This window comes from Esox lucius, chromosome 7 (assembly GCF_011004845.1).
Source record: "Esox lucius isolate fEsoLuc1 chromosome 7, fEsoLuc1.pri, whole genome shotgun sequence".
In the NCBI taxonomy this organism is placed as follows: domain Eukaryota; kingdom Metazoa; phylum Chordata; class Actinopteri; order Esociformes; family Esocidae; genus Esox; species Esox lucius.
In genome coordinates this window covers 10,587,669-10,614,871 of record NC_047575.1, presented here as the reverse complement: position 1 = coordinate 10,614,871, position 27,203 = coordinate 10,587,669, and the positions used below count along the sequence as shown (strand labels likewise).

At 41.2% G+C, this 27,203-nt stretch overlaps 4 protein-coding genes across 5 annotated transcripts; 3 read left to right on the top strand and 1 right to left on the bottom strand.

The window, feature by feature from the left end:
* The first annotated feature begins 1,516 nt into the window (after nt 1-1,516).
* si:dkey-251i10.2 (Reeler domain-containing protein) lies at nt 1,517-4,139 on the top strand. Its single transcript, XM_010870543.4, has 5 exons — nt 1,517-1,783; nt 2,722-2,834; nt 3,074-3,183; nt 3,633-3,697; nt 3,810-4,139. Exons 1-5 carry the CDS (start codon nt 1,594-1,596, stop codon nt 3,917-3,919), a joined length of 588 nt encoding a protein of 195 aa, XP_010868845.1. The 5' UTR covers nt 1,517-1,593; the 3' UTR covers nt 3,920-4,139.
* A 1,402-nt stretch (nt 4,140-5,541) lies between these two features.
* Nucleotides 5,542-8,012, bottom strand: si:dkey-251i10.1 (uncharacterized protein LOC100038774 homolog). The gene is made up of 4 exons (XM_010870545.5): nt 7,809-8,012; nt 6,372-6,855; nt 6,132-6,272; nt 5,542-5,980 (listed from the first exon to the last, which is right to left on the bottom strand). The coding sequence occupies exons 1-4, from the start codon at nt 7,917-7,919 to the stop codon at nt 5,823-5,825; spliced, it is 894 nt and encodes a 297-aa protein (XP_010868847.1). The 5' UTR covers nt 7,920-8,012; the 3' UTR covers nt 5,542-5,822.
* Nucleotides 8,013-14,514: 6,502 nt separating this feature from the next.
* Nucleotides 14,515-17,511, top strand: wdr55 (WD repeat domain 55). Of its 2 annotated transcripts, none has more exons than XM_034293287.1 (10): nt 14,515-14,568; nt 14,689-14,748; nt 14,847-14,885; nt 15,004-15,149; nt 15,244-15,344; nt 15,516-15,603; nt 15,752-15,931; nt 16,056-16,155; nt 16,375-16,544; nt 16,783-17,511. In XM_034293287.1, the coding sequence occupies exons 1-10, from the start codon at nt 14,521-14,523 to the stop codon at nt 17,117-17,119; spliced, it is 1,269 nt and encodes a 422-aa protein (XP_034149178.1). In that variant the 5' UTR covers nt 14,515-14,520; the 3' UTR covers nt 17,120-17,511. The 2 variants fall into 2 exon arrangements, with proteins under 2 accessions (XP_034149178.1, XP_034149179.1); XM_034293288.1 differs by lacking the exon at nt 14,515-14,568 and adding an exon at nt 14,572-14,589.
* A 5,159-nt stretch (nt 17,512-22,670) lies between these two features.
* On the top strand, nt 22,671-27,030 carry LOC105010885 (UDP-glucose 6-dehydrogenase). The gene is made up of 12 exons (XM_010870547.5): nt 22,671-22,783; nt 23,703-23,871; nt 23,958-24,059; nt 24,214-24,414; nt 24,516-24,713; nt 24,829-24,976; nt 25,122-25,216; nt 25,333-25,463; nt 25,579-25,721; nt 25,907-25,998; nt 26,154-26,264; nt 26,425-27,030. The coding sequence occupies exons 2-12, from the start codon at nt 23,710-23,712 to the stop codon at nt 26,527-26,529; spliced, it is 1,488 nt and encodes a 495-aa protein (XP_010868849.2). The 5' UTR covers nt 22,671-22,783; nt 23,703-23,709; the 3' UTR covers nt 26,530-27,030.
* Nucleotides 27,031-27,203: the final 173 nt, after the last annotated feature.

Sequence of the window (27,203 nt, the reverse complement as noted above, 5' to 3'; positions counted from 1 at the left end):
GTGCTTCGGGAATATGGGGTCCTGGGTCCTTTGCTAAGGGCTGTCAGGTCCCTGTACGACCGAAGCAGGAGCTTGGTCCGCATTGCCGGCAGTAAGTCAGACTTGTTCCCAGTCCATGTTGGACTCCGGCAGGGCTGCCCTTTGTCACCGGTTCTGTTCGTAATTTTTATGGACAGAATTTCTAGGCGCAGCCAGGGGCCGGAGGGTGTCAGGTTTGGGGACCACACGATTTCGTCTCTGCTCTTTGCGGATGATGTTGTCGTGTTGGCCCCTTCAAGCCAGGACCTTCAGCATGCACTGGGACGGTTTGCAGTCGAGTGTGAAGCGGTGGGGATGAAAATCAGTACCTCCAAATCCGAGGCCATGGTCCTCAGTCGGAAAAGGGTGGCTTGCCCACTTCAGGTTGGTGGAGAGTGCCTGCCTCAAGTGGAGGAGTTTAAGTATGTAGGGGTCCTGTTTCACGAGTGAGGGAAGGATGGAACGGGAGATTGACAGACGGATCGGTGCAGCTTCTGCAGTAATGCGGTCGATGTATCGGTCTGTCGTGGTGAAGAAAGAGCTGAGCCGCAAGGCGAAGCTCTCGATTTACCGGTCAATCTACGTTCCTACTCTCACCTATGGTCATGAGCTTTGGGTCATGACCGAAAGGACAAGATCCCGGATACAGGCGGCCGAAATGAGCTTTCTCCGCAGGGTGGCTGGGCGATCCCTTAGAGATAGGGTGAGAAGCTCGGTCACCCGGGAGGAGCTCAGAGTAGAGCCGCTGCTCCTCCACATCGAGAGGGGTCAGCTGAGGTGGCTTGGGCATCTGTTTCGGATGCCTCCGGAACGCCTTCCTGGGAAGGTGTTCCGGTCCCGTCCCACCGGGAGGAGACCCCGGGGAAGACCTAGGACACGCTGGAGGGACTATGTCTCCCGGCTGGCCTGGGAACGCCTCGGTGTCCCCCCGGAAGAGTTGGAGGAAGTGTCTGGGGAGAGGGAAGTCTGGGCATCCCTGCTTAGACTGCTGCCCCCGCAACCCGGCCCCGGATAAGCGGAAATGATGCCATGCCATGCCACTTCAGGGTTCTACTGTTACGTGTCTAAGGTCACCATGTTTTTGGTTGAGATCCAGTGGTATTAAATAAAAGCGAAAATGTCCAGGACGAGTACAGTAATCCACTGTTTCATAGCAGTTCCTCATAATGGTCAGTTAATGCTTGCTGTAGACGTGACTTGCAAAGGGTATTTGCTGTGAAACGTCTTTACTTGGTCATATGGCGAAAGCCGAAACCTTCAACTGCTGCTCAAAACGTTTCATTTCAAGACACGAGCTCAGTGGGGCTAATTTTCATTTTTCACAGCTGTATGTGGAGAAGAATGAGCTGCTTGTGTCTTCGGACATCAGAAGGGGAGAGGATGAAAGGAATTGGGATGGGGGAGTTCAACTGTTGTCCCTGCGCATGTCATATAGCTCATCTGACTCCCCTGTTTGTCCAAGAGTGACTCAGCAGTAAACTCAGCTTCTTAAAGCCATCTCTCCCGTTTCACTCACTTCACCCACCTGCCCTGTTTTGTACATTGTCCCGGACTGACTGGGGCTGACCTGAACTGATGGAGTTGCTGTTTGTTGCTGTCTTCCTGCAGCTGTCCTCTCCCTGCTTCGGCTATCCCACTGGGGCACCCACCTCCACCTGTGAGGACATGATGCCTCGACACGCTGGGGTGCAGCCACAGCCAATACCAGCACCCTACACCATCCTCACCAGCGCCAGGAAATTTCAGACGGGCAAGCCCGTTACAGGTAAGATGTTGGGACAGGATGGCTACACCTTTGAGCTCTGGACATTTTCAATTAAACTAGATGTGATTTGATGGGACCTGTGAGACTTGTCTTGTTTGTGAGGACTGACATTATGAAATAACCCAAACGAATAGTCCTCAAATGAGCGAAATCTGTTGTTTTGTCCTAATATCCAGTTCAACTGTATGTTTGTGGCAGCAGGAATCAGGCTGGATTCCTGAACCTGGAAGAACTTTAGTAATGTCCAGAAAATACTAACAGGGACAGTAGAGAAAGAAAACAGCCAACTCCCTGTTTTATCTGATTGGATAGGGTCACTTAAGTCAACGTAGACTGACAGCAACCTTTGTTTTACAGTGGTTAACAGCTATACTTGGTTATCTTCATTTATCCAACATGTTTGGATGCAATTATGTGTTATGTGTTTAACTTATTGTGAAAAGTTTTTTTTTTTACTGGTATGTTTTTTAGAATGCTGTTATTGAGGAGTATGTGTTTTCTATCCCCAGAAAGATCAAATCAGTCCCAATAAAGAAAATTCTGTCCTAACAATATTTATTTGGCTGGTCCCCATTAGGGAAAATTATTGTGTGTGTTGCTGCATGCTAAAAGTACAGCTATCATGATTATAAATGAATTCAGAGACGATTGATTAGTTTTACTCTGGTAATCTAGTAATCACCAGTTGGAGGGCCATTCAAGTGGGGTTTTCATTTCTTCTTGTGAGATGTAACTGAATTCACTTCTATCAGAAACACTCAATTTCTCTGAAAGCAGCCCGTGGGATCCCAACTATCAGTAGGTGAGATTGTGATGTCTTACATTAACTCTGTCCCTATGCCATAGCATCAACTACTAGTCCCAGATTTCTGCAGATAATTGGTGAAGTGGCACATCTGTACTGCTTTGAACTATGTATGTTTGTGTTTCCCCGTAAGTGACCATAACTGGGTCTGACTACAAGGGTGTGCTTCTGGAGGCCCGATCAGCAGCCAGCCAGACAGCATTAGGAACCTGGGGAAATCCTCCTACAAATACAAAATTCCTGAAGGTACGCGCAAACCAGTTGGTGTTCGGCATGGACCCAGTGGTTCCACAAAATAAACAGAACATTTTAGAATGGCGGACAGTGGGGGGATCCAGGGGTACTGATGCAGCGTGGGTTTGAATCCAGCCCACTGGCCTTTCAACGACAACTACATCGTTCCCCACTTCCCTGTCAAAAATTGCATGAAAAAATATATATTGAAAAAGGCATAGATCTGATGAGCATATGATGTTGTCCCCAAGTGTTCAGGGAACGCACAAGGTGCCATCACCCATGCAAACACCAACACCAAGGACAGCACCACTACGTTTTCCTGGATTCCACCCAACATCAACAGCACTATCTACTTCATGTAAGAGCTAGCGCATGCACACTCCTTTGAACAAATCCTTGGTAGCTCTATAGTCCCATTCATACCTGACGTCCGTCCTTTATCCTAACTAATGTTTCTACAGTGTCCTCTGTATTTACAATACTAATCCAATGCCCATAAAAGTGTTTTTATTTTCATTGAAATGTGACAGGGTCAGGGGTCGCCCTGATACTAGTTGTAGGTTTTCATACAGTACCCTGACCAGTCTGATTTCACGTAAATATTGCAATGCGTTTGACTGAACTGCACCCTTCATTATCCATTGTGGTCTTCAATAACTACACAAATGATAATGTTGTTAAATGCGAAATAAGAATTTAAATAAAGTCAAAGGTAGCATTAACTGTTGGAAAACAAACCTGTTTACCTCATACGCAGCTTGAATTCGACAGTCGACCTTTCATTAATCTTCACTGCACATTTTACAGGGCCACTGTAGCCCAAGAGCGCACTGTCTACTGGTTGAACATTCGATCAGAAACGTTGACCAGAGGTAGGTGTGCCAGTGGCATAAATGTACTACGGTAAATTAGATCACGAACCATGTAACTTTATCTACCGGGTATGTTGGAATATCAATTTCTACTGTATTTTATCCATCGCAGAATCGGGTGGAATTGATCTGGCTGCAGGCGGACACCCAGGGATGGCTGGTCAAGGATTTCTGAAGCTTTTTGCCCTATGTCTCCTGGTGTTACTGATCACCCCAAGATAGTCACTTCTGTTCCCTGGAGGTTCTTGTTGATTAAATACTATTGAAGCGCTGGTTTTCAGAGCTGCTTGAAATAAAAATAAAAAACACCATATACATTCTCCTCATGTGCTTGTCATGGGCAATGGTCTAATGAGGTCCTGCGTACTGTAATTCATTGCATATTATCCCAGGTGTTGTTTTCTTAATTATTAAAGGCATCATACAGCCAACATTTGTATTACATCTGTTTTGTTTTTTTGCTGGTTCTCTTGGGCATTAAATCCATCCATTATTTTGCCACACCTATTCCTCTATTACAACTAAGCTGTAGCCAGGCAGCTGAATTCAAATATGTTCAGCCATTTTTCTTAACCCATCCAATCAAATCAACTATAAAAAGCTCTTATGTCAAAAGGTCTGGGGTGGTTGGGCGAAAGACCAATTACTGGAGAAATTATGCATATATTGAGCTGCTGTAGAGAACATACTAAAGATATAGAACCACAAAATGTTAGTCAGTTACATAGTCAGAGGTGTGAGATTTAAAAGCTTGTGTTTTAGTTTGATTGTTATAGTAGGTGGGCAATTTGCATGACATTGTTTGAAAGGGTATGCAAAGTATTTACCTCCTGGCCTTACTAGGAGCCTATTCAGACTGCAGCAATTGTCATGAAATCTATTTAATTTAAATAAAATGAACACCATATGTAAATACAACTTTCAATACACAATGTGAAACTCTCGCTGCACTGTAAACGCAATACATTTGTGTGCTTTGGGCAGACCCCTGACCTGGTGAGCAATAAACTCACTGGAAATGTCTACTTGGTGACTAATATGGTTCTTTCTGCGCAACCAGTGTTCTTACTGGTGATAGAACTGTGTGCGAGTGAGATATTTTCTGTTGCTTCCAAAAATTTTCTCAGATTCCATTTATGGAGGTAGAAGATACAGGACTTGCTATGTCTACTCTCATTCCACTCCAATACACATTGAACAAGAGTGTCTTTAGAGAGCTCAAGTAGCCACAGTGTTTGCTGGAAAAGGTGTCCCACATGACAATTGATATTTTCACCCACACAATAATTTTTATAGTATCTCCCACACAAATCTGGCAATAAGCCTCTCATTTGAATAAAACTATTGTAGCGTAAAATCACTCACAGGAATTTGCCAGTTTTCCAACTTAAAATAGAAGAACCTGAATACAACCACCATAAAAAAATGACAGAGGGTTTGCTGTTGCAATCCTAATGAATATGCATAGGACCACAACAGACTTGTTGGTCCAACTGGTATAAATTCTTGCCATAGACAACAAATTTCCTGACAATTCCCATCTGCTCAAAAAAATTTCCCAAGACTAAATTCTGGCACCTTTTAAAACATCCTGTAGCAGTTCATTACATGCAAAAACTCAAAAAGGTTCACTAGTTCAGAGTAACTACAAAAATAACAAGTCAGAGACTAAGGAGATAAGACCAAGTAAATATAGCAGCAACTTGAGCATAATCTCCTTGATTATCCAATCAGTGCTCACTTCCCAATATCTCAACTAAGCAGACATTCCACAAACCTACATACCACTAAAATAGCTGACAGAATGATAGCAACACCCAAATGAAGACACATTTGACAACATCTTAGTAGGCTTGTCCAATACAATGTATTTATTCAAGTTGTTTACAAATAAACCCACTGGAGGACAGGAGTTCTTTCTGAGGTATCTTATACAGGAATGACACAGGTGAGAGAATGAAACGTTTAAATTGTAAGATGCACAACTTACAGCTGCCGGCCTTTAACTAGTTCAATACTAGTTGGTTCCCATAAATAAGGCAGAATGCAAAGTCCATAGGAATGAACAATTTTGTTACATTTAACAATTTAATGTAAATTTGACAGTGACGTTAAAAAAAGGACTTTAGAGAACTTTCTTAAGCTCGTCGTACAAGACGAGCACGAAGGCGCCTCCCATGCCGCGGAGAACGTTGGACCAGGCTCCCTTGAAGAAGGCTTTGCCACCCTCATCGCGCAAGATCTTCTTCCAGCAGTCAATGGTCCCACTGTACATGATATCAGCTGGGGAATAAATAATGGAAGATGCCGCAAGTTAGGACGTAATGCCACTGGAAAAGCTTTGCATTGCTGCAAGTCTTCCAGATGCGAAATTCCTCCAGACACATTGAAGCACAATAACACTAAAAGGGGTTCAGTGGACTGGGACACTCACCGCCTTTACGGCCCGACTGCATCATCATGCGACGGCGGACGGTGTCGAAGGGGTAGGAGGTCAGTCCAGCTACGGCGGTTACAGTCTGAGCAATCGCCCAGCTCACGAAGATGGAAGTGTTCTTGGGGTCAGGAAGCATACCTGTAGGCACACGCAACATGAGTCACACGCACGTCTAACAAGTGTCCAGGAAGAAACGGCTTTAAGAAACAGTCTGCATGAAAAATAAACGCTATATACCTTTAGCTGTGTCATAAATGCCAAAGTAGGAAGCTCTGTAGATGATGATGCCCTGGACAGACACGTTGAAGCCCTGGTACAGACCCCTCAAGCCATCAGACCGGAACGTCTTGGCCAGACAGTCGGCCAGGCCATTGTACTCCCTAGCACCAGCCTTTCCCACGTCCGCTCCCAGACGGGTTCTGGCGAAATCCAGAGGGTACACGAAGCAAAGGGAGGTGGCTCCAGCAGCGCCACCGGAGGCCAGGTTGCCAGCGAAGTACCTCCAGAACTGCTTGCGCTTGTCAACGCCGTCAAGGAAGATACTCTTGTACTTGTCTTTGAAGGCGAAGTTGAGGGCCTGGGTGGGGAAATATCTGATGACATTGGCAAGGTTACCTCTCCAGAAGGCAAGGAAGCCCTGCTCCTTGGGAATGCGGGAAACACAATCTAAAATACCCTTGTACTGCTGGTCTTTTGCGATCTGCTTGCTGGCATGTTGGACCTGTTAAGAAAGGAGAGTTGAATTACATTTCAATCAGTTAGATGAAATATACAACCCAACCTGACAAGATGGTGAAGCAATCTGACATTGTAAGCCCTGAAGCCATACACCGTTGGGCCTCACATTCCAACAGTCACTTAAACCCTTTCTAAAACTGTCATCAATTTACCAACTTTACCAACGCATAACTAAATAAACAGGCACAACGTAGGTAACCGTTGGGTACTGTCAGCAGGTAAAATTTGTCTGAAATGTCAGCAGAGGAGTAAACACTGGAATTTAAAGAAAAGGCAGAAATCTAGGCCAACATCGGAGTTCTACAACTACACTACCATACCTGGCAAACTGTTCGCTATCTTGGCCTACGATTCATTAAATACAATTGATATCACTGGTAGTTATTTATAACTAGAGTTATTAAACCAAACTAACGAGTTAGTAAGCGTATTCAAGTACTGTACATTGTTAAACGAGTTGTATCAATAGCCAACGTAAGTTATACAAGCTGCCCTCCAGAAAGAGGAATTGTCCAATGTCACACACCCGACCGGCTTTGTTCGCTAAAGTTAGCTAGCCTTGTTAGCATTATGTGGATAAGCTAACCAACTAGAATGCGTCATGTCAATGACATCGTTAGCTAACTGGCTACCTGTTAGCTTGGCTCGTGTAGGTCATTTCAAACATCTCATGACCTCGAATAAGTCAACTACTGGAGTATATTTATTGAATTAAGTTGCACGTTCTGCATATAATAAACACAATATACCATTACAGCGAACTATCAGTGTAATAGAAATGGGAAAAAATAACCTTAAGGGTGATAATCAACGTGCATTTCTCTAGTCTTTAAATACGGCTAGCTTGCCAAGTTTGCTAGCAGTCACGCTAGATGATGCTTGGCAATGCATGCATTGGCGCCGCAGCATCGCTAAACTACGCCGGATCATAGCTACCTGAAGAAGAAGCTTGACTCTCTCGATAGGCGCAACCGCAGTTTTGGAGATGGCAGCGGAGATACCACCAGCCAAGAAATCCTTGGCGAATGATACTGCAGTTTCATTCATTTTAAACTGATTTTAAGTTAACGTGCAAAAAGAAATATCCCCACTGCCCTCCAAAAGCAGATAGCCTACCACGATGAAATGGCCGATTTTATAGATGCGTATAGATTTTTAGAATTTCAGCAGATCGCGAGACACAACGGGAACTCATATTCCATTGTCATTGGTCCATCTTAACATATAGGCAGCGTAGACATTGCCTATATAATAAGAATGTCCTCCCCAATCCTAATCACAACAATTAAGACCCTAAATCATTACCCATGTTTCAGTGGTAGCAATTTAAATCTACTCTGATTACACAAAAAACTATTTATATTTTAGGATTTAATATAAAGAGAAGCAACATTACACATACAACTCTGTTTCCAGTCTCTACTGAATGTCCAGATGATAGGAGGTAGGATATTTGTATAAAGTAATATTTTTTGTTTGTCAATAGTAGGGCCACAGTGTCACCGGACCCCCCCCCCCCCCCCCCCGTCTCAGTTCCAAGGTGTTACGCTGCTATATTATTGTGCTGGGGGATATGAGGGATGTACTACTAACTTTTCTCAGTTTCCTCCAGTTTTACATTTTAGAAGGAGATGAGGTCCTGGTCCACACCTGCGGATTACCTGGTTTGGGGGGGCCCGTTGCTGTCCCTGTCCTTGTCCACCTGGTCATACTTCTGACCTAGTCTAAAATCAAATAGACTCTGGATTTAGCCCAGAGAAATGTATTTATTATTCCAATTGGACTCTTAATATCTCACCTGGCACAGCCAGAAGAGGACTGGTCACCCCTCTGAGCCTGGGTCCTCTCTAGGTTTCTTCCTAAAATTCGACCTTCTTAGGGAGTTTTTCCTAGCCACTGAAATTCAACGCTACTGTTGTTTGCTCCTAGGGGTTTAAGGCCGGGTGTCTCTGTAAAGCACTTTGTGACAACTGCTGTTGTAAAAAGCGCTTTATAAATAAATTTGATTGATTGATTGAATGTAAAAGTACACAAATGACATTCAATATATTTATACATTAAAATAACCCAGTAATCTTAAGGCCCCAATGTCTCTTGACAACCATTCACAATGTAAACATGAGTCAAAACGTCTCCACATGGAGCTTGAGCTGATGTTGGGGAGTATTGTGTTATAATAGTTAAGACAGGAGAAGATAAATGCATCTATTAGGATTTATGTGACAGGAAATAGGGAGGAGCTGACTTTGACAATGATACGGTACATATTGACAGACTTTTAAAACACCTATTTACAGGTGACATCCTCAATACAGATTTAATACCAAATGGAGATAGAGACATACCTAGAGGAAAAGCAGTATCATAACATCTTAATCATCACTAACACATATTTGATCTTGAGAATATGATCTTGTTTTTATATTTAAAATAAAACAATTGAATCAAAATTACAGATTCATAGTTATGTTTAAATAGAGACCAAGGCATATCATATTAATATCTTCTCAAACCATTCAAGAACTACCCAGACTGCTGAGGTCCAGCTGCACTCACTCACCTGTAAATGAATAACGGATACCGGAGTTAAAAACAATGTTAATTCTAATCCCTCCACGATTGTTTCCCAAATCGTGTGTAAAGGTTTTATAACATGATGTCAGAGGTGTCAATTTCACCTAGCCATCATTCTAACAAAACAATGCATTTGGTATGCTTTCATTTGCAGTGTAGATTAAAGTAAATCTGTTCTTACTTGGGGCAGTAGAGGTGGGGGCTGTGGAGATTCGTTCAGGATGTTTGATGGGGGCATGCTCATTGGAGGAGGAGGGGGAGGTCCTGATAGTGGAGCCAATCATTGTCTTGTTCTCATTGTCTCCAAGCACCTGTAGAGTTGTCAACAACATTTAATAAATAACAGTGAATGAACAACAGGTATTAGCCTGTGTGTGTTTGATACTCCATAGCCTGCCGCCTCAACAATTGATTAGACAAAGTCACCAAAAGGTATGAACAGGTTAACCTGGATAGGTTTCTTGTCCTGCATTTCTCTCTTTTGACCATAAACCCAGCAAATGGCTTCTATCCGTCCACCAATCACATCAAGTGACACCCAACTTGCTACAAAATTAGAAACATATCTTTACTTTCAATGCAAAAGCAATGCAACTTCCAAATATAACCTAAAACTGACAGCTTAATGCTATCTCTACCAAATTTTAAAGAGGTTCTTTGAAAACGTGGGCGTTCTAAAATGTCATACCATGAACACGCAGAACTCCATTTACCTATTGGTCAGGGTCAGGACAAAATCAGGGGGAATGTCTGCCTTGTAATAAGGCTTTATTAAATAGTTCTTTATCCTAAGTGGATGTCTTTCTCCATTAAACTTTAATAATAAAAAAAACAATTATTTCCACAAAATGGGACCAATAGTATAATGTAATCCACATTATGTTAGTACAAACCCGATTCCAAAAAAGTTGGGACTCTGTACCAATTATGAGCAAAAAGGTATGGAATAATTTAGAAATCTCATAAACTTATATTTAATTCACAATATAATATAGATAACATACCGAATGTTGAAAGTGAGACATTTTGTAATGTCATGCCAAATATTGGCTCATTTTGGATTTCATGAGAGCTACACATTCCAAAAAAGTTGGGACAGGTAGCAATAAGAGGCCGGAAAAGTTAAATGTACAGATAAGGAACAGCTGAAGGACCAATTTGCAACTTATTATGTCAATTGGCAACATGATTGGGTATAAAAAGAGCCTCTTAGAGTGGCAGTGTCTCTTAGAAGTCAAGATGGGCAGAGGATCACCAATTCCCCCAATGCTGCGGTGAAAAATAGTGGAGCAATATCAGAAAGGAGTCTCTCAGACAAAATTGCAAAGAGTTTGAAGTTATCCTCATCTACAGTGCATAATATCATCCAAAGATTCAGAAAATCTGGAACAATCTCTGTGCGTAAGGGTCAAGGCCGGAAAACCATACTGGATGCCCGTGATCTTTGGGACCCACAGACAGCACTGCATCACATACAGGAATGATACTGTAATGGAAATCACAACATGGGCTCAGGAATACTTCCAGAAAACATTGTCGGTGAACAATACCTTTGCTGGCTAAAACTCTATAGGTCAAAAAATAAGCCATATCTAAACCGGATCCAGAACCACAGGCATTTTCTCTGGGCCAAGGATAATTTAAAATGGACTGTGGCAAAGTGGCAAAGTGTTCTGTGGTCAGACGAATCAAAATTTGAAGTTCATTATGGAAAACTGGGACGCCATGTCATCCGTACTAAAGAGGACAAGGACAACCCAAGTTGTTATCAGTGCTCAGTTCAGAAGCCTGCATCTCTGATGGTATGGGGTTGCATGAGTGTGTGTGGCATGGGCAGCCTACACATCTGGAAAAGCACCATCAATGCTGACAGTTATATCCAAGTTCTAGAACAACATATGCTCAACATATGGTTAGTCAGCCAGATTGTAAACAACAGTGTATTTATTATTGATTCCGACACAATCCAGACCGTAAGGAGGCTGAAAATAGAGCATCTGACCAGTAAATGAAGGGTAGCTAGATTGAATCCAAGGCCCTTCAAAAAAATCTGTTCTGTCTTTGAGCAAGACCGTTACCTTATTTGCTTCCTAGCTGCCCAATTTGGCTTCTTCCCACTTTAGTAGAATATAATGGCTGGAACTTGTGTTCCGTTAACGACTAAAACCAAATATAACCCATTAACAAGCATTATTAGACGGTAAAATATAATGAACAAATAATGGCACATTGTTTGGGAGAAGCAACTGTCCCTACAGATGAACACATACACTTACATATAGGAAAGTTCGCTAGTTTTAATGTTACTGATGGTGACCTTGACATCATCGTCATCATCACTGTCCTCTTGACCTTTAGAACCTTTGGCTTCCTTTTGAAAAAAAGGTAAAAGCATGATAACATTAACACTAATGAATTCTCACACCTGCTCACCATTATTATGCCAACACACACCTCTTTGGTGGCCCTGGAGAGATTCCTCTGAATTCATTAGTTGGATTAATATCATTGCTGTGTTCAAGTATGAACCATCAGAGGTTTTGAAATATATATTTTTTCTATAAAAACAAATCAAACATTCTAGTGTATACAACTTCTCCCTGCCCAGAACAAAAACCTCAAAATGTTTCTCTCTAAGCAAGTAAATTCATTATCTATACATACAGAAAAACTGAAGAAAAAAAAATCGAACTTAATTTGATTATACCTCCAACTTTTTCCAAATAACAAAAATTATTAAATTTACTTAAAATCAATGTCAGAATAACTGTAAAAGTTAAAAGATAATGTGACATTTTGTGTTATTGAAAGCATTAAAGTCATCTTACATCTTTAGCTTTCACGCGGCGTGTGTGAAGTAGGAGAGGTACAGTGGCCTAGGCCTAGAATTTTCTTCAGAGATACATTTATACGTTCTTACCTAGGCAACCCCTCTGGGTCTTTGTTTCTTGGTGTGTTCCTCTAAGAAAAAATGACATGATTGTTAATTTCAGGTTCAGTTGCAGTTTCTATCCTAAGACAAAGTTTTACGGCAATTTCCTTTGGCACACTGCATAGCCTACTACACTGCTTATTTTAGATAAGGCGTCACTAGGTGAGCAAATCTACGACGCACCAGAATTCCTATGTGCTCTCAACCATCATGATGAATATTTATCTACATCTGAGGGAACTAGTAAAGCATGACAAGTGTGTGCATCCATCTGGATACATTTTATATTCAGCCCCATAGAGACAAAACTACACTTCAACCTTTACAGCCTCAATCAATGGGACCGACGATTCTGAAATAGTAAACACAGCCATGGTTTAAATGCATACAATGTTTTGGTATTTTTCTTTGATCGATCCGGAAGCTAATGTGTGCAGAATATCGATGGGCAATGGCATATAATATGCCTGATACACCTCTGCCATTATCAGGTCCTCAAAATCCAATATAGGATCACCTGATGACAGAGGTTATGACAAATAGCCTCCCTCTTTCAAAAACACCCGTCTCTTAGCCAACTCGTGAAGGGGTGCTCTTTGGGTCAGAGTGCCTAATTTGTAACATCACAGGGTGTTTTCTCATGGCAGTTATATCATCATGACTCAATCCATCAATCATGATTGGTAGTACTCCCACTGGTAATATTATTTCCCACAAATTGCTACAAACAAAGTATTATTTTTTATAGAACTTGTTTCATTCACAACACTCTAGGGAAGAGCCTTGTCAGAGACCTGAAGACTAATTGCAAATATGCCTAGCCTACCTATGCAGTTATTCACAAATAGAAATTGGCAAATAGTACTTCAACATTATCAACATTTCCCAGAATGCTTTTTTTTTTACGTTAATGCTTCTTCCAACTGACATAGCTAGAAAGTTTTTCACAATTTACAGTCATTCTGATTGCAGATCTTAAAATAGTACAATTGTTGAATACCCAATCACTATTGCTTATAACATCACAAACAGTGTCTAACATGTATACCTGTGGTATAAATATACCATGGCTATCAGCCAATCAGCATTCAGGATACTAAGCTCCCAGTTTATAAAAGAGCAGTAACAAGTGACATGATGTCATACCAGCGGTGTATACAGCAGGGACATCACTAGAAAATAATGGATGGGGGGCTAAGCTTCGTTTTGGGGGGTAAGGGCATACTCCCCAAAACATATTTTCATCATGTATTTTTAGAGTAACAATGGATGTAAAATCTATCAGAATAAGGTTATTTTTTGTCACGGTTTTTTGTCTTAATAAAGAAATTGAAATCCACTGTCTTCATCCATCCAACACCAACACAAGTCAACTGTAGTTTATAGTAAATTAACATCTACATAGAGTATATTCATGTTTCTGAGTAAGATTTCTCTGAATTATTTCAAAAACAGATTAGCCCATTCATCTCAGAATAAAGTGATTAAAAAATGTATCAATTAAAAAGAATTACATTTAACAACAGGCTCTCCTTTCCTCTGAACAGAATACGTGGCAATACGTTAACTTAAAACCCAAACAAACATGAATTTGTGAAACAGTTACTAGCAGGCACTTTAGGGAAGCATCTACTGTAATCACGATCTAAGTAACCAGGTAAAGGGAGTTCATAACTAACCAGTCATCAATTCAATAAAAAGGAAGAGTGTAAATGTCCATTTAACATCACTTGCTAGTAACGAACTTTGTTTCTCTGGTAATTTTGTTCTAAATTAGGAACTTCCCAAAACTGGTGAACACTGCCGAGTACATTTACTTTGTACCTTTTCCACCTCTGGTAACTGGTTAATACACGCAATAGGCATTCGAAGGTTTGTGGCACATTGCCAATGTACCACAGCGTTGTAACCAGGCACTGAGAAAGAAATTAAGCCTAAGAATAGCTCTTATTGGCGTTATTCACACGCCTTTCCGATTCTGGAAAACAGTTTATTAAGACAATAAACATGTTTTCTCATACCCGTGATATATACATATATTTTTTTATTAGTCGATTGGTTCGAATCAGCTCTTTTATAATTCACCTACAGCTCTGGTGAATTTAATAACATTCGAAAACGTTGCAAGATTTGCGTGCTTGAATGTTTCTGTCATGTTTGACGTCATCATGCATCATGGCCGCTTCCTTGGTGAGACCACGAGTATATTCAGTAAACGACAATTATTGTGTTGTCCATCTTAAATGCAAATGTCTGAACGTGAGAGTAGCCTTTAAATAGTGTTGTTTTTCTTTCCCCCATGTTGTTCAGGAAGTGGATACTTTTTCGACAATGACTGGTTCGGGTGACTTGAAAACAGAAGATGTCGAGGTATCAACATACTACAGATCCAGTTTGAATGTGTGCCTGTTACCAATTCTAAACTATTTTTGCAAGCCAATCTAATTATTTTGCAATCCTTTCTATAGGACAAGTCTGAACAGGAACCAAATGACGAAGATGCCGAGGTAGCAATTTAACAACAGTCATGCATGCAGCTGAATATTAATGCTCTACATTCTACCCCAACTGTGCTTATCACCAGCAGTCTATTCTAAAAGTCTTCCCTCTCTCATATTTGACTAGGATGACGAAACGGTGGAGGAACCAAGAGAACCAAGGATTCGTGAAACACCAGAGGACATCAAACTCGACGCAATTGTCAACACATTGGCCTTCCATCCAAAGCAAGACATTTTTGCTGCCGGAGATATTGACGGAGATATTTATGTGTAAGCTATGGAACCACTTGGGTGATGTTTATGGACTTTTCCATAGATGTGAGTGTCACTGTGTACCGAAAATACCATTGTTTTGCATTCACAGATACTCCTACTCCTGCACGGAAGGGGAGAGCAAGGAGCTATGGTCATCTGGTCATCACCTCAAGTCGTGTAGGGAAGTAGCTTTCTCTCATGATGGACAGAGTAAGTGTGATACCCGGTCGGGTTGTCTTTATTTATTTTGCATGTATAATACCTTCTGTGATATCCTAAACATATTTGTAAACACAACAACACTTGCTGGAGCCTGTCTGTTTGAATGTTACTTTCTAAACGTTTGAACATAAACTGATATTTAATTTTCTGTCCCTGTAGAACTTTTCAGTGTGTCAAAAGACAAGTCAGTCCATCTCATGGATGTTGAAGAGGGAAAACTTGTCACGCGCATCACCAAAGCCCACAGGTAAACTGTCTTTAGGAGTGTATATATGTAGAAATTGCTGATTTGTTCATTTATGTCTGAGATTGTCCAAAGCAGAGAGTCTAATGATTGAACCCACAATAATCAAATGCAATCTCTGGGTTCCTTCACACCTCACCTTGGACCACAGTGTTCCTATCAATGCACTACTACTGGTGGATGAGAATGTGCTGGCCACCGGGGATGACGAGGGCACCCTGAAGGTTTGGGACATGAGGAAAGGCACATCATTCATGGACCTGAAACATCACGAAGATTACATCAGCGGCATTGCTGTGGACCAGGCTAAGCGAATACTTCTGACCTCCAGGTGAGATTTCAGTTCACAAAGCGATGGGGGTGAACAGTGTAGTGTTTTCACCGGCTCTGGTCATTGAGACCTGCACAAACCGATGTGACTCATCAACTGACATGTACCATGTTTTCTGCAACAGCGGCGACGGCACGATGGGGGTCTTCAACATCAAGAGACGGCGATTCGAGCTCCTGTCAGAGTTCCAGAGTGGCGACCTGACCTCGGTGGCCATTATGAAAGTGAGTGTTTATCTCCTTAGATTTTATGTATGAATGAATGACCTCGCTCCTTTCAGAGTTCCAGAATGAAGACTCTACCTTGGTGGCCATCCCTAAAAGGGACCGTTACATCCTATGTTGCCAATTCTGACCGTCTGCGCTTGAAGTCCATGCGTTATCTATAAATAAGTTCAGACTCAGTCACTTAACAGTTCCACCTCCACTCTGCCCCATGCACAGCGAGGGAAGAAGGTGGTGTGCGGCTCCAGCGAAGGAACCATGTACATCTTCAACTGGAACGGCTTTGGAGCGACTAGCGACCGCTTCGCTGTGAAGGCGGAGTCAGTGGACTGCATAGTTCCCATCACAGACAGCATCCTGTGTGCTGCCTCAACAGACGGAGTTATACGGTATGCAGTAATCGTTACGGTCAGCAGTACTTGGGCTTTTCTCCTCTCCACAGAGCTCACTGAATTGTAGCTGAATCTCAATGCACCAGAGACCGGAGTGAGATTGAAGAAAGACAGTTTTGCGAATTTCCACCAGAGTGCTTAACATTTCTTGATACTTATTTTCATGATCATGTTTAGTTTTCAGTGATTCTATACTGAAATGTATACTTAATGATGACCATTTCTGTGTTAACAGTGCTGTAAACCTCCTGCCTAATCGGGTTCTGGGCTGCATAGGACAGCATGTTGGAGAGCCCATTGAGCAAATTGCTTGTTCTCGTGACTCACATTTTCTAGCAAGCTGTGCCCATGACCAGATGATCAAGTTCTGGGACATTTCAAGTCTGCGGGAAATGACAGTCAGTGACTACCGAAAGCGGAAGAAGAAAGATGGAAATCTAAAGTCTCTCAGCAAGAAAGCTTATGGAGGTGGGGATGACTTCTTTTCTGGACTGATGGAAGAGACTGAGGCAAAAAAGGAAGTGAAAGAAGAGGATGAAGAAGAAAGCGACAGTGAAAGCGACAGTGATTAAAGGTTACTTGTAGAAGTCAAGTCTGGTGCGTGATGGGTTGGTCTTGGAGATGAAAAACGCCTTCATCCATTGCTTGCAGTGTTGTTTTCTCCTGAAACATTATTCCTAAAAAATCTAGTGCAAACCAGGCTAAAGTATTGTCTTGTTAAGTAACTTTTATATAAATCCGACAATCCTAGGTTGTGACCATCTTCCAGAGATTAACAGTAACAATTATCGCTAAACCCTGCGTGTTTCTGCAATTTATTTTTATACATTTGATTTTAAACCTAACTATATCCAAACGCAGGGGCATCGTTAGGCCTGGGCATCGGATGTCAAATTATTTATTTATTTTTACAAAAAAAGTATTATTAAAATCTGTAGTTCTGCATTAAAGCCCTCAAAAACAATATGATATAGTCAGAGTTGGGGAGTAACGGATTACAGATACTTTTGAAAAAATGTATGATTACTTCAATTGAAAAAGAATAGGAGCGCGAAATAATTGACATATGTTTGAGTTTATTATTTAATGTTATAAAAACATTGTAATTTTAACCAAAATATGAATTGCAAAGGTGGACGCGCATAACCATTTTAGTGACAGAGGAAGAACTAGTTTAAATGTCTCCAGTTTTGGTTGGTTGGATGGCTGGTAAAACAGTACATCTTCGATAACATCAGGGTCATATAATTAGTCATATTATATTAGTCATATAAAATGTTATATAGTTATCTACTCGACACATAATTCTCAGAACAATGATAGGCAATAGGCCTACCTGGTGTTATATCTTTTTCAAGTTTCAAGATTTATTTGTCAATTGCAACGAACAACACAGCCAGGTCGAGTTGCACCCAATAACTTTTACAGGAATTGTTTAATAGATTAGGCAACTATTTGTTAGCTGTAACATGGTGCTGCCTTCAAGATAAAACATGGAATTTACCATGACATTTGAGGAGAAAAGGTGTGTTTGGAAGCACTCTGCCAAAGGATGATTATTTGCATTTGATGCGGCCACACGAACTCCGTCCATACACGTAGGCCAGGTGATTCTGCTTGCTTTGCATTTCTGAAAATTGTGTTAATTGGTTATCATTGGCAGCTGACATCATTTACTTGAAGCTAAGGGTGCAGGTTTATAATCACAGTTTTTCATTTGCATTTTGAAAATCCATCACTGGTGGCCATAATCGCAGGTTACATTTGCGCGGGTAAATCTTATTTCTATGCGGGTGTTCACGATTGCAAACGTGCAATCGCGTGCCGCTGTTACTGCAACATTTTGACAATGTTGGTTGTGGAGCAAATCATCAGACTACTGCAGATTTAGTTTAAGCGCGAAAAGCTACAGAAATCTTCATTTTTATATACAACAATGTCAATACCCTTTGAGTAATTTTGAGTAATGTTTTGAAGCAATTAAAAACATGAATAAAACACATAACAGAATAGGCTTATGCATCATTCGATTTTGGGTTATGTTCAGATAAAGTCAGATTCTGGAATATCAAGGTTTATTGGATTAATTGGAATGACTGAATATCTGATAGACCTTTAGTGTGTAACGTAGAGATGTAGCCCAATCATGTTGAAGTAAAAAGCAATGGTTTAGAAACCCATTTCCAAAGGCACTGTAGCAGACACAACCCATAAGGTAAAATGCCAATTCTGTTTTTGGCCACCTATGTAAAGTCTAACCTTGATTGATCCCGCAATAGGTGTTCAGTTAGTTATAGGCTCTTCCTATTTGTTTTCCAATGCCTCTTAATATTAAAGTAATCTAAAAGAAATCAGTGTCACTAAATTTGAGTAATCAAAAAGTTACATTTTCTGATTACTAATGTGGACAGATAACTTGTAACTGTAATGGATAACATTTAAAAAGTAACCTACCCAACCCTGGATATAGTTGATTAAACATAAAACCTAGGTCAGCCGGACCGCAATAGAAAGTATTGCCCTAATTCACAATGCGTACCTCGCTTTGCCTGCGAGGAGATACGACCTTGGGATTTATAGTTCACAAGTCTGCTTCTCTAACCACTACGCTATTTAACAAGAGTTGCTCGCTCGCTCGCTCCCTTGTTCTTCTTAGCCGGCTACCCTTACGCGGTCCAGCAAAAAACAAATGTTTTGGGTCCTCTGTATGTCATTCATGCAGCAGATCTATTTTGCACTATTTGGCACATATGCATTTTGTGTGAGTCCACCAAGAGTGTGCGCATGAGTAGGTTACAGGGCTTGTCATTATTAGCATCTGATTCTGGTGGCTATGGTTTTACAATCATTTTTCAAATCTAAGAGCAATATAAGAAGTGCAGCTAAAGAGTTGTCTGATTGAAAATGTGTAAGCGTAATCAGCTAGCATGTACACTTACATTTTTGTCAGTGCGGGGCTAGGCCCTGAATGAAGTGATCATAGCAACGCCTCTGTCCACACTGCTTAAATAATGTTAAATTCAGACCAAAAATCTGTTTTGTTTCTATACAATGTATACAATTGTCTATGGCATCTACTGGAATACATAAATATCGGAGTCCGCTACTAGAGTGCTGAGATACAGGAACTTGGGTTAAAGGATGTCTTGGTCTGTTTATAGGGTCAAAGGTCAAATGTCACTAAAGAATGTACTGATTACTCCAGCTATTTGCAGGTATGGTGGTGATAAAGGAATCTTGTTCTCATTGCCCCCTTTAACAGTGAAGTCTGCCACAACATAAGACACATTCCAAGCGCTATGTCTGTGCAGGTAAAAGATGGGTCCATAAACAGCTCAAAACCAACTAGCATTTAACTCGAGCAGCATTGTTTGAGGGTGCTGTTCATCACCACTTTGCTCTCACATTTGAGTTTTCCTCACAGTTTTGGGTTGAATTACATGGCCCAGATTTTTTTTCTTTTTAAAAGTGTCATCATAAATCTTACTTTTAGTATGGTTCATGGAGGGCAGTTAAGTTTGACCGTGTTATCTAGAACAGATGTTTTGCAAGACCTGGGTGCTTTGAGTAGATACTTTTCTCTCTCTACTTAGGAGAAAGGGGCACCTGAAAGTAGGCTATGGGAATTACTTTTACCCTAAGGGTGGAGAGAGAAAAGTGAATGACTAGAGAGCTTTGATGGTGGGCAGGCAACGATTTTGGGAGGCTGGGTATTGCTCAATTTGATGAGTGCGTGGACCTATGCCTTGTTTCCTTGGTAACACAGCACAAAGACAGCATTCATGATGCTAAAGAGGAACAGACTTGTGAAATAGGCCAATTTCCCTGACCAGGAACACGTCACCAATGAGTATGTTAGGGTGTATTCACATATACTCTTAAAAGATCCAAATTCCGTCTTTAAGAGGTAACTCGGGGGTGAAAAAAGCTAAAATAACCAAGTTCTCATTGTTTACAATGCCAGTGCCTGTGCATTTGGACTCTGCTCTCTTGACAGTTCCCCTAAACATGTTTGTGCTGTAAGTTCTGTTTTCATTCAAACCTCATTTTCATTCAAAACGTTTTCCCATCAGAACGTAATTCAATGTCATAAAGGTTCCTTGATTTCATCCAATTGCTACTCTGTTCCAAAAATATAGAAAAGAGATCAACCAAGTAAAAGGCAAATATGAAGTGATATTTTTCCCCTGTGAAATGCAACAGTGAAGATCAAGCTTGATGGTAGAAGGGAAGGGAAGGGAAGAAGTCAGGAGGCATGTTGTTGGATGGGGTGAATAGTGGCAAATTAAGTTTACTTTTCTGTTAGATTATGTTTAAAAATTAACCGGATACCTGCATTTCCCCTTCATTTGAACTATGTGAGATTTCCAATAGAGAGCATAGTGTATGTTTTAAGGATATTAAGAGAAAGACAAGGCATCAGAATCTGTTCGTAACCACCTAAGGATGTAAAGACTTACATTCTGGAAGCTCATGTTTTGCATCTAGTTAAAGATGAAGTGCCATACTTATTTAAAAAAAAAGTAAGCCTATGTCAATTAACTGGTTTCAGTAAACACGTAGAGGATTCTGAAAATGAAAATGATGCTGCCAGGTGTTCCTGTAGACCAGTAATTTGTATGGGAATATTGAAACGCCAACTTGGTATGCTGTTTTCACATTGCACTAAAGAGATGGAAACCAGGTACTTTAAATGAACCAAACCCTCTCACGAAATGTGCTCAGTTTGATTCGCTTCCGGGACTCTTGAGGACTCTCAGTTCCTTTGGAGTATTCACACTGAGTTCTAAAAATTGTCAAACAGGGACCAAGTGTGAACACGCCCTTATCCTCCCCATTGAACAGCATTAGCCAACTATTTCTATGACCATAATGTGTATGGAATGAGAGACTAAGAGATGTTAGACAATTCCTTTGGCTTTTAATAACAGGCCATTAAACTCTGACTTGTCTCTCAACCCAACATGGGGCCAATACATCAGCTGTGGTATGACTATGTCTGGTCTCAAATTGAGCCGGATTGAGCCTCATGTTTTCCATGCTCATTCATGGGTGACTGGACCTGGGTGTGAGTTTTATGGTTAAATCATTACATGTGCAGCTATTTTCTTGGAAAATCCCTCTTTATATTTCTATATTCCGGTCACCATTCCTACATCCGTGTGATGTCACATTATCCTTGTTGGATGACTAGATGCCTCCCCCTTCGACCACAACCTCTCCCAGACACCTAATCAGATTAACTCTCCTATAGTTGTCTTCAACTCAACGTCATGTTCTGTCCCGTAGGAATATAAATCCTGCTTAATCATAACATTTCATCACAGAACTAAGCACTGGCAGTACTTATTAGCCTAGATGAATTGGTCAGTACTGACCAAAATGAACCCCTACTCATAGTGTATTGGCCATATACCTAAACACCCTCAGGTGCTTTATTGCCATTATATGGTTGTCTGCTGCAATAGACCATCTATGACAAGGACAAATGTGTGGTGAGTTCCAAGAAATAGTTCTTTACGCCACTGTTTTAATGGGCAGTTATTTGCCCGTTTGTGGCCTGTCAATGTCTTAACATTCTCTTTCAACCATATCAATAAGTAGTTTTCCCCCAAGGGAATGTTTACTGCCCTGATTTTTTTTGTTTGTCCTACCATTCTCTGTAAACCCTAGACATGGTCGGTTGTGAACAGGATGAAGGATATTTCGATAATACAGAGCCTGGCAATGGAGAACATATCACGCAGAAAGTCACTTGTTTTGCCCATTCTAAAAGTAACTGAATGCCTCCATATAGTAAACAATTTTCGTTAACAAGGTAGTGTACCTAATAAACTGGCCACTGACAGTATAATAACTCTGTAATTACTTCTATAATATTACCTATTGTAACTTCATGCCACGCTAACAGGTCGTATCTTCTTGATCAATTCCGTTTGGCCCTTTCTGGAAAGCATCCGCTGTGATGTCAATGGAATGTGAAGACCCGCCCCATCTGGGATTTTCATAGAGGTGGCACTTGAGACGTGCAATTCGGTGTTCCGAACTCATCACCAGAGCAAGTAGATACACATCGGACCATCACTAGAGACCAGCAAGCTGCTACACATCGGATCATCAGTCCACAGATCCGCAAACACGCCCTGGAATAAAAGAATACGTCTCACTTTAATACAGTTGATAGTCTCGGAAATAGGTTTATTTGGTTATATAGGTATCGTCAAGTAACCGTACTGGTAAGTGTTCCACTGGTTTTGTCTACAGTACTCTAACGGTTAATTAAAAAAAAAAGCTATTGTTCGCTAAAGTTAGCTTGCTAACGTCTGTTAGATGGGTCTAGATTATCATGTAAACACGTCTGGATTAATTATGTGGCTGGTACTGGCGCAACTCAGTGAGGTCCCGCTAGGTAGCAAGCTAATTTAGCATCAATGTGTGTATGAAGTGCTGGCTGCCATTGAAACATTTGGCAAGTTCTAGCCCCATTTGGTTCAGTTTTTTCCCCTTGGATTGAATAGCTACAGTACTGTGATAACTTTGATTTACTATTTACTAATGATAGACGGTTTAAGGCTGCCAGTTTAACTTTATTATAACTGCTGCCAGTAAGATTAATTTACCGGTTTAAAGTTAAGAACATTTGTTTTTTGTATCTAGAGCAGTGAAGGGCTAGTATTACAGTAGTCGGGCCGCGTGCGCGCGCTTGTGCGCTTACCTCCAGGAGGGAGTTCTATCTGACCAAATTGCACACAGAGCCCTCTGTGACCTAGAGACAGCGTGGCATGGGGCAAACTAGCGAAATAGACTTGGTCTGACTTAGAGTTGCTCCACAGAATGTTCATATTGGATTACTCTGGTAGCCACATGACAGATTGAAGCTCATGTGTTGATATATTAAGATTATGCGTTGGAAGGAATTCATTTCTTGTTGACAAAGGTTCTCAAAAGTGTTGGATACCAGACATTCTTTGAAAAGCACACAATTAAAAGGCTTTACTAAAACAAGCATAGACCATGTGCTATGAATACTTTTTTTATTTGAATGTTCTTTTCTTAGCCCATCTGCTTAGTTGCTTTTACTTGGAAACATTTAACAACCTATCGCTCCATTGATGTTTTGTTTTTAACTGTGCCCCTTTTTTCTATCTTTTGTAGAGGGACAATGGTAGAAGTGAGAAGGATCTGTTGTATTGGGGCTGGCTACGTGGGCGGGCCCACCTGCAGTGTCATCGCCCAGATGTGCCCAGAGGTGACCGTAACTGTGGTGGATGTGAACGAGGACCGCATCCGTGCCTGGAATTCTGATTGCCTTCCGATATTTGAGGTGAGTGTGAGATTATATGAATCTTCTTTCACTTGGTAAAACCTGTCAACTGCAGCACCAGACTAAACGACTTCCCTTCTTTCTAGCCTGGACTCCAGGAAGTGGTGGAGTCCTGCCGTGGTGTCAACCTTTTCTTCTCCACAGACATTGATGAGGCCATAAAAAATGCAGACCTAGTCTTCATTTCTGTAAATACTTTTTTTACATTTCTCCTTGTAATGTAACAAGTATTCATACGGTCCTCTTGGAATCATCATTAAGATGAATGTGTCTTCGTTTTGCATTCATTAAATGTAAAAATCCAGTGATTGAAAAAGAACCCGAACCCCCAACCTTTTCCAGGTCAATACGCCTACCAAGACATTTGGGATCGGTAAGGGTCGAGCAGCTGACCTGAAATACATAGAAGCGTGTGCCCGGCGCATTGCTGATGTGTCCAGCGGCTGTAAGATCGTCGTAGAGAAAAGCACAGTTCCTGTACGTGCTGCTGAGAGCATCCGCCGCATCTTCAACGCCAACACCAAGAGTAGCCTCAACTTCCAGGTGATGACAGGGGACAAGGTCTCAAGGGTGGACATCAAACATCTACACTTATTCCTCTGCCATGTTATAAGGGCTTAAATGGAAATCGTGTCCTCCTGCAGGTCCTTTCAAACCCGGAGTTTCTTGCTGAGGGAACAGCCATCACTGACCTGAAGAATCCAGACAGGGTATTGATTGGAGGAGATGAGACTCCTGAGGGCCAACATGCTATTGGGGCCCTGCGTAGTATCTATGAGCACTGGGTCCCCAAGAGCAAAATCATCACCACCAACACCTGGTCCTCAGAGCTCTCCAAACTGGTATTATTAAATACATTTATGTCTATATTTTATGTACAGTCTCAAGCACTTCCTGCAGTGTTTCTTCTGCACTCATTGGTTCACTTCCATCCTTGTTCTTTTCCCATGTTCCCAGGCAGCCAATGCCTTTCTGGCCCAACGCATCAGCAGCATCAACTCCATCAGTGCCCTCTGTGAGGTGACTGGGGCGGATGTAGAGGAGGTGGCACATGCAATCGGGACAGACCAGAGAATAGGCAGTCGCTTCCTGAAGGCCAGCGTGGGTGAGTGAGAGGGAAGGCAAGCTGGAGGGTCTCAATTGTGGGGCAGTAACAGTTCAGTTGATGACTGAATGAGTGGGTTTCCATTGTGAAGAAGCAGGAGTTGAGTGGGTGAATTCGGTAATGATACAGTCGGTTTGTTTCACAGGATTCGGCGGTAGCTGTTTCCAGAAGGACGTTCTCAATCTTGTTTATCTATGCGAGGCGTTGAACCTACCAGAAGTTGCGAGATACTGGCAACAAGTGTGTTTTTTTTATCAACTCAAAGTGGTGCAAAACTAAGCTTTCTTATCGTTTGATATACAAAATTCACAGTCTCTCAACAGTTTAATTAAAATGGCAAAAATATTGTCTCCCAGGTTATAGAGATTAATGACTACCAACGAAAACGATTCTCCTCACGGATTATCAGCTGCCTCTTCAACACAGTGACGGACAAGAAGATAGCCTTGCTCGGATTTGCCTTTAAGAAAAACACTGGCGATACAAGGTATGGAGTAGTTATCTGCTTACATCTGTAGTTCTGTGAGAGCATATTATTTGGCTTCCCCCTCAAAAGCTGTATACATACATTCATATATTATGGTCTGTATATTATTTTTCAGGGAATCCTCTAGTATCTACATCAGTCGCTACCTGCTTGAGGAGGGAGCCTGTCTACAAATATATGACCCCAAGGTTAAAGCAGAGCAGATCATGCAAGATCTTACTCAGCCCACCCCCTCAGAGAGACATGACCCAGACACAGGTGGGCAGTGTTCATTATGTCAAGTCCACAAAATCCGTACACTAATTCCAATGTGCATTAGGTTTTCACTCGTATACTTATCCCACACAGACTGTTGCATATTCAAATGAGACAGAATGTTCATTATGGTGTACATTTATTTGCGGGAACTAATCTTGATTGTGCTTCATACTCTCTGGTCTTAGTTTCTCGTCTAGTCACCATCGTTACAGACCCATACAAGGCTTGTGAGAACGCCCATGCAATTGTCATCTGCACAGAGTGGGATATGTTCACGGTGTGTATGATTATTTTGGACATTACCCAGTCATGGTTTAAAGGCATCAGGAAGACCTGTACTTTCCTGACAATTATAATGACATTGTGGCATTGGACTGTTTATGGATGAAAGGGAGCTCTTGCATGTAAAACAAGGAATCAATTGTGTTGCAGGAGCTGGACTATGAGAAGATCTATAATGCCATGCTGAAACCAGCCTTCATCTTTGATGGAAGAAGGATCTTGGACAGCTTGCACGACCAACTCCAGACTATTGGCTTCCAGGCAAGCAACCACTTTCTACGATTAGAAAATGGCCACTAGAGCCAAAGATAATAAGTATCTGCTCTTATCAATTGCTTATCGACTACCATTAGTAGTTCACAGACATTTTGGGTAATAGACAACCCTGCAGTTTCCATAGTAACAGTTTGTTCTATTCTAGGTGGAGACTATTGGGAAAAGAGTTAACCAGAGAACCCCCTTTGCTGCCAGAGGCAACAAGTCAGAAATGGACCTACAGCAGTCATCGAAGAAGATGAAAGTGTGAATTATGCATTAGGGACAGAGATGGTTCAGCACAGTAATATTAAACCAATAGAATGTTGCTGTATTATCAGTTGTTTCACCAACCACACCCACTTTGTGGCTTCAATCCAATAATAATATCAACTACAATGAAAGAGAGAGACCGGGGTGAATGTTTGGAAGTTAGGGTTAATGACCTTATTTGTATGTTACACATGAAACAATACCCCTCCCACCTCATGCTTCGACTCTGGTTTGTGCATGTTGCAACACTACCAGGATTTGGGGGGTTTTACTTAACACTGGGTTAAAACACCCTAAATTTATGTAATAGATTTCTGCATTTGCGCTTTTACAATTCTCTGGCCCAGTATTCATTTATGAAAGCATTTTTAGATGCACGGAATTGATTATTCTTCTTAAAAACATTGAAATAAAGCAACACTAAAAGGCAGTTATTTTATATGGTGCTAATTGAATGGGAACTTGAGCAGTGTGTCAACATGTAACTGAAGTATGAAATATTTGTATTTTTTAAAAATAATAATTTTGTAAGGTAAAATGAATTTTTTTTTTACATGCTAAATAAAAAGCATAAAAAGCAAAAAAAAATTGTAGCCACGTACCTCCCCTCACATTGTTATTATTCATTACATGATGCTTGTTTGGTCAGGCATTCGCCTAGTCATTCTAACA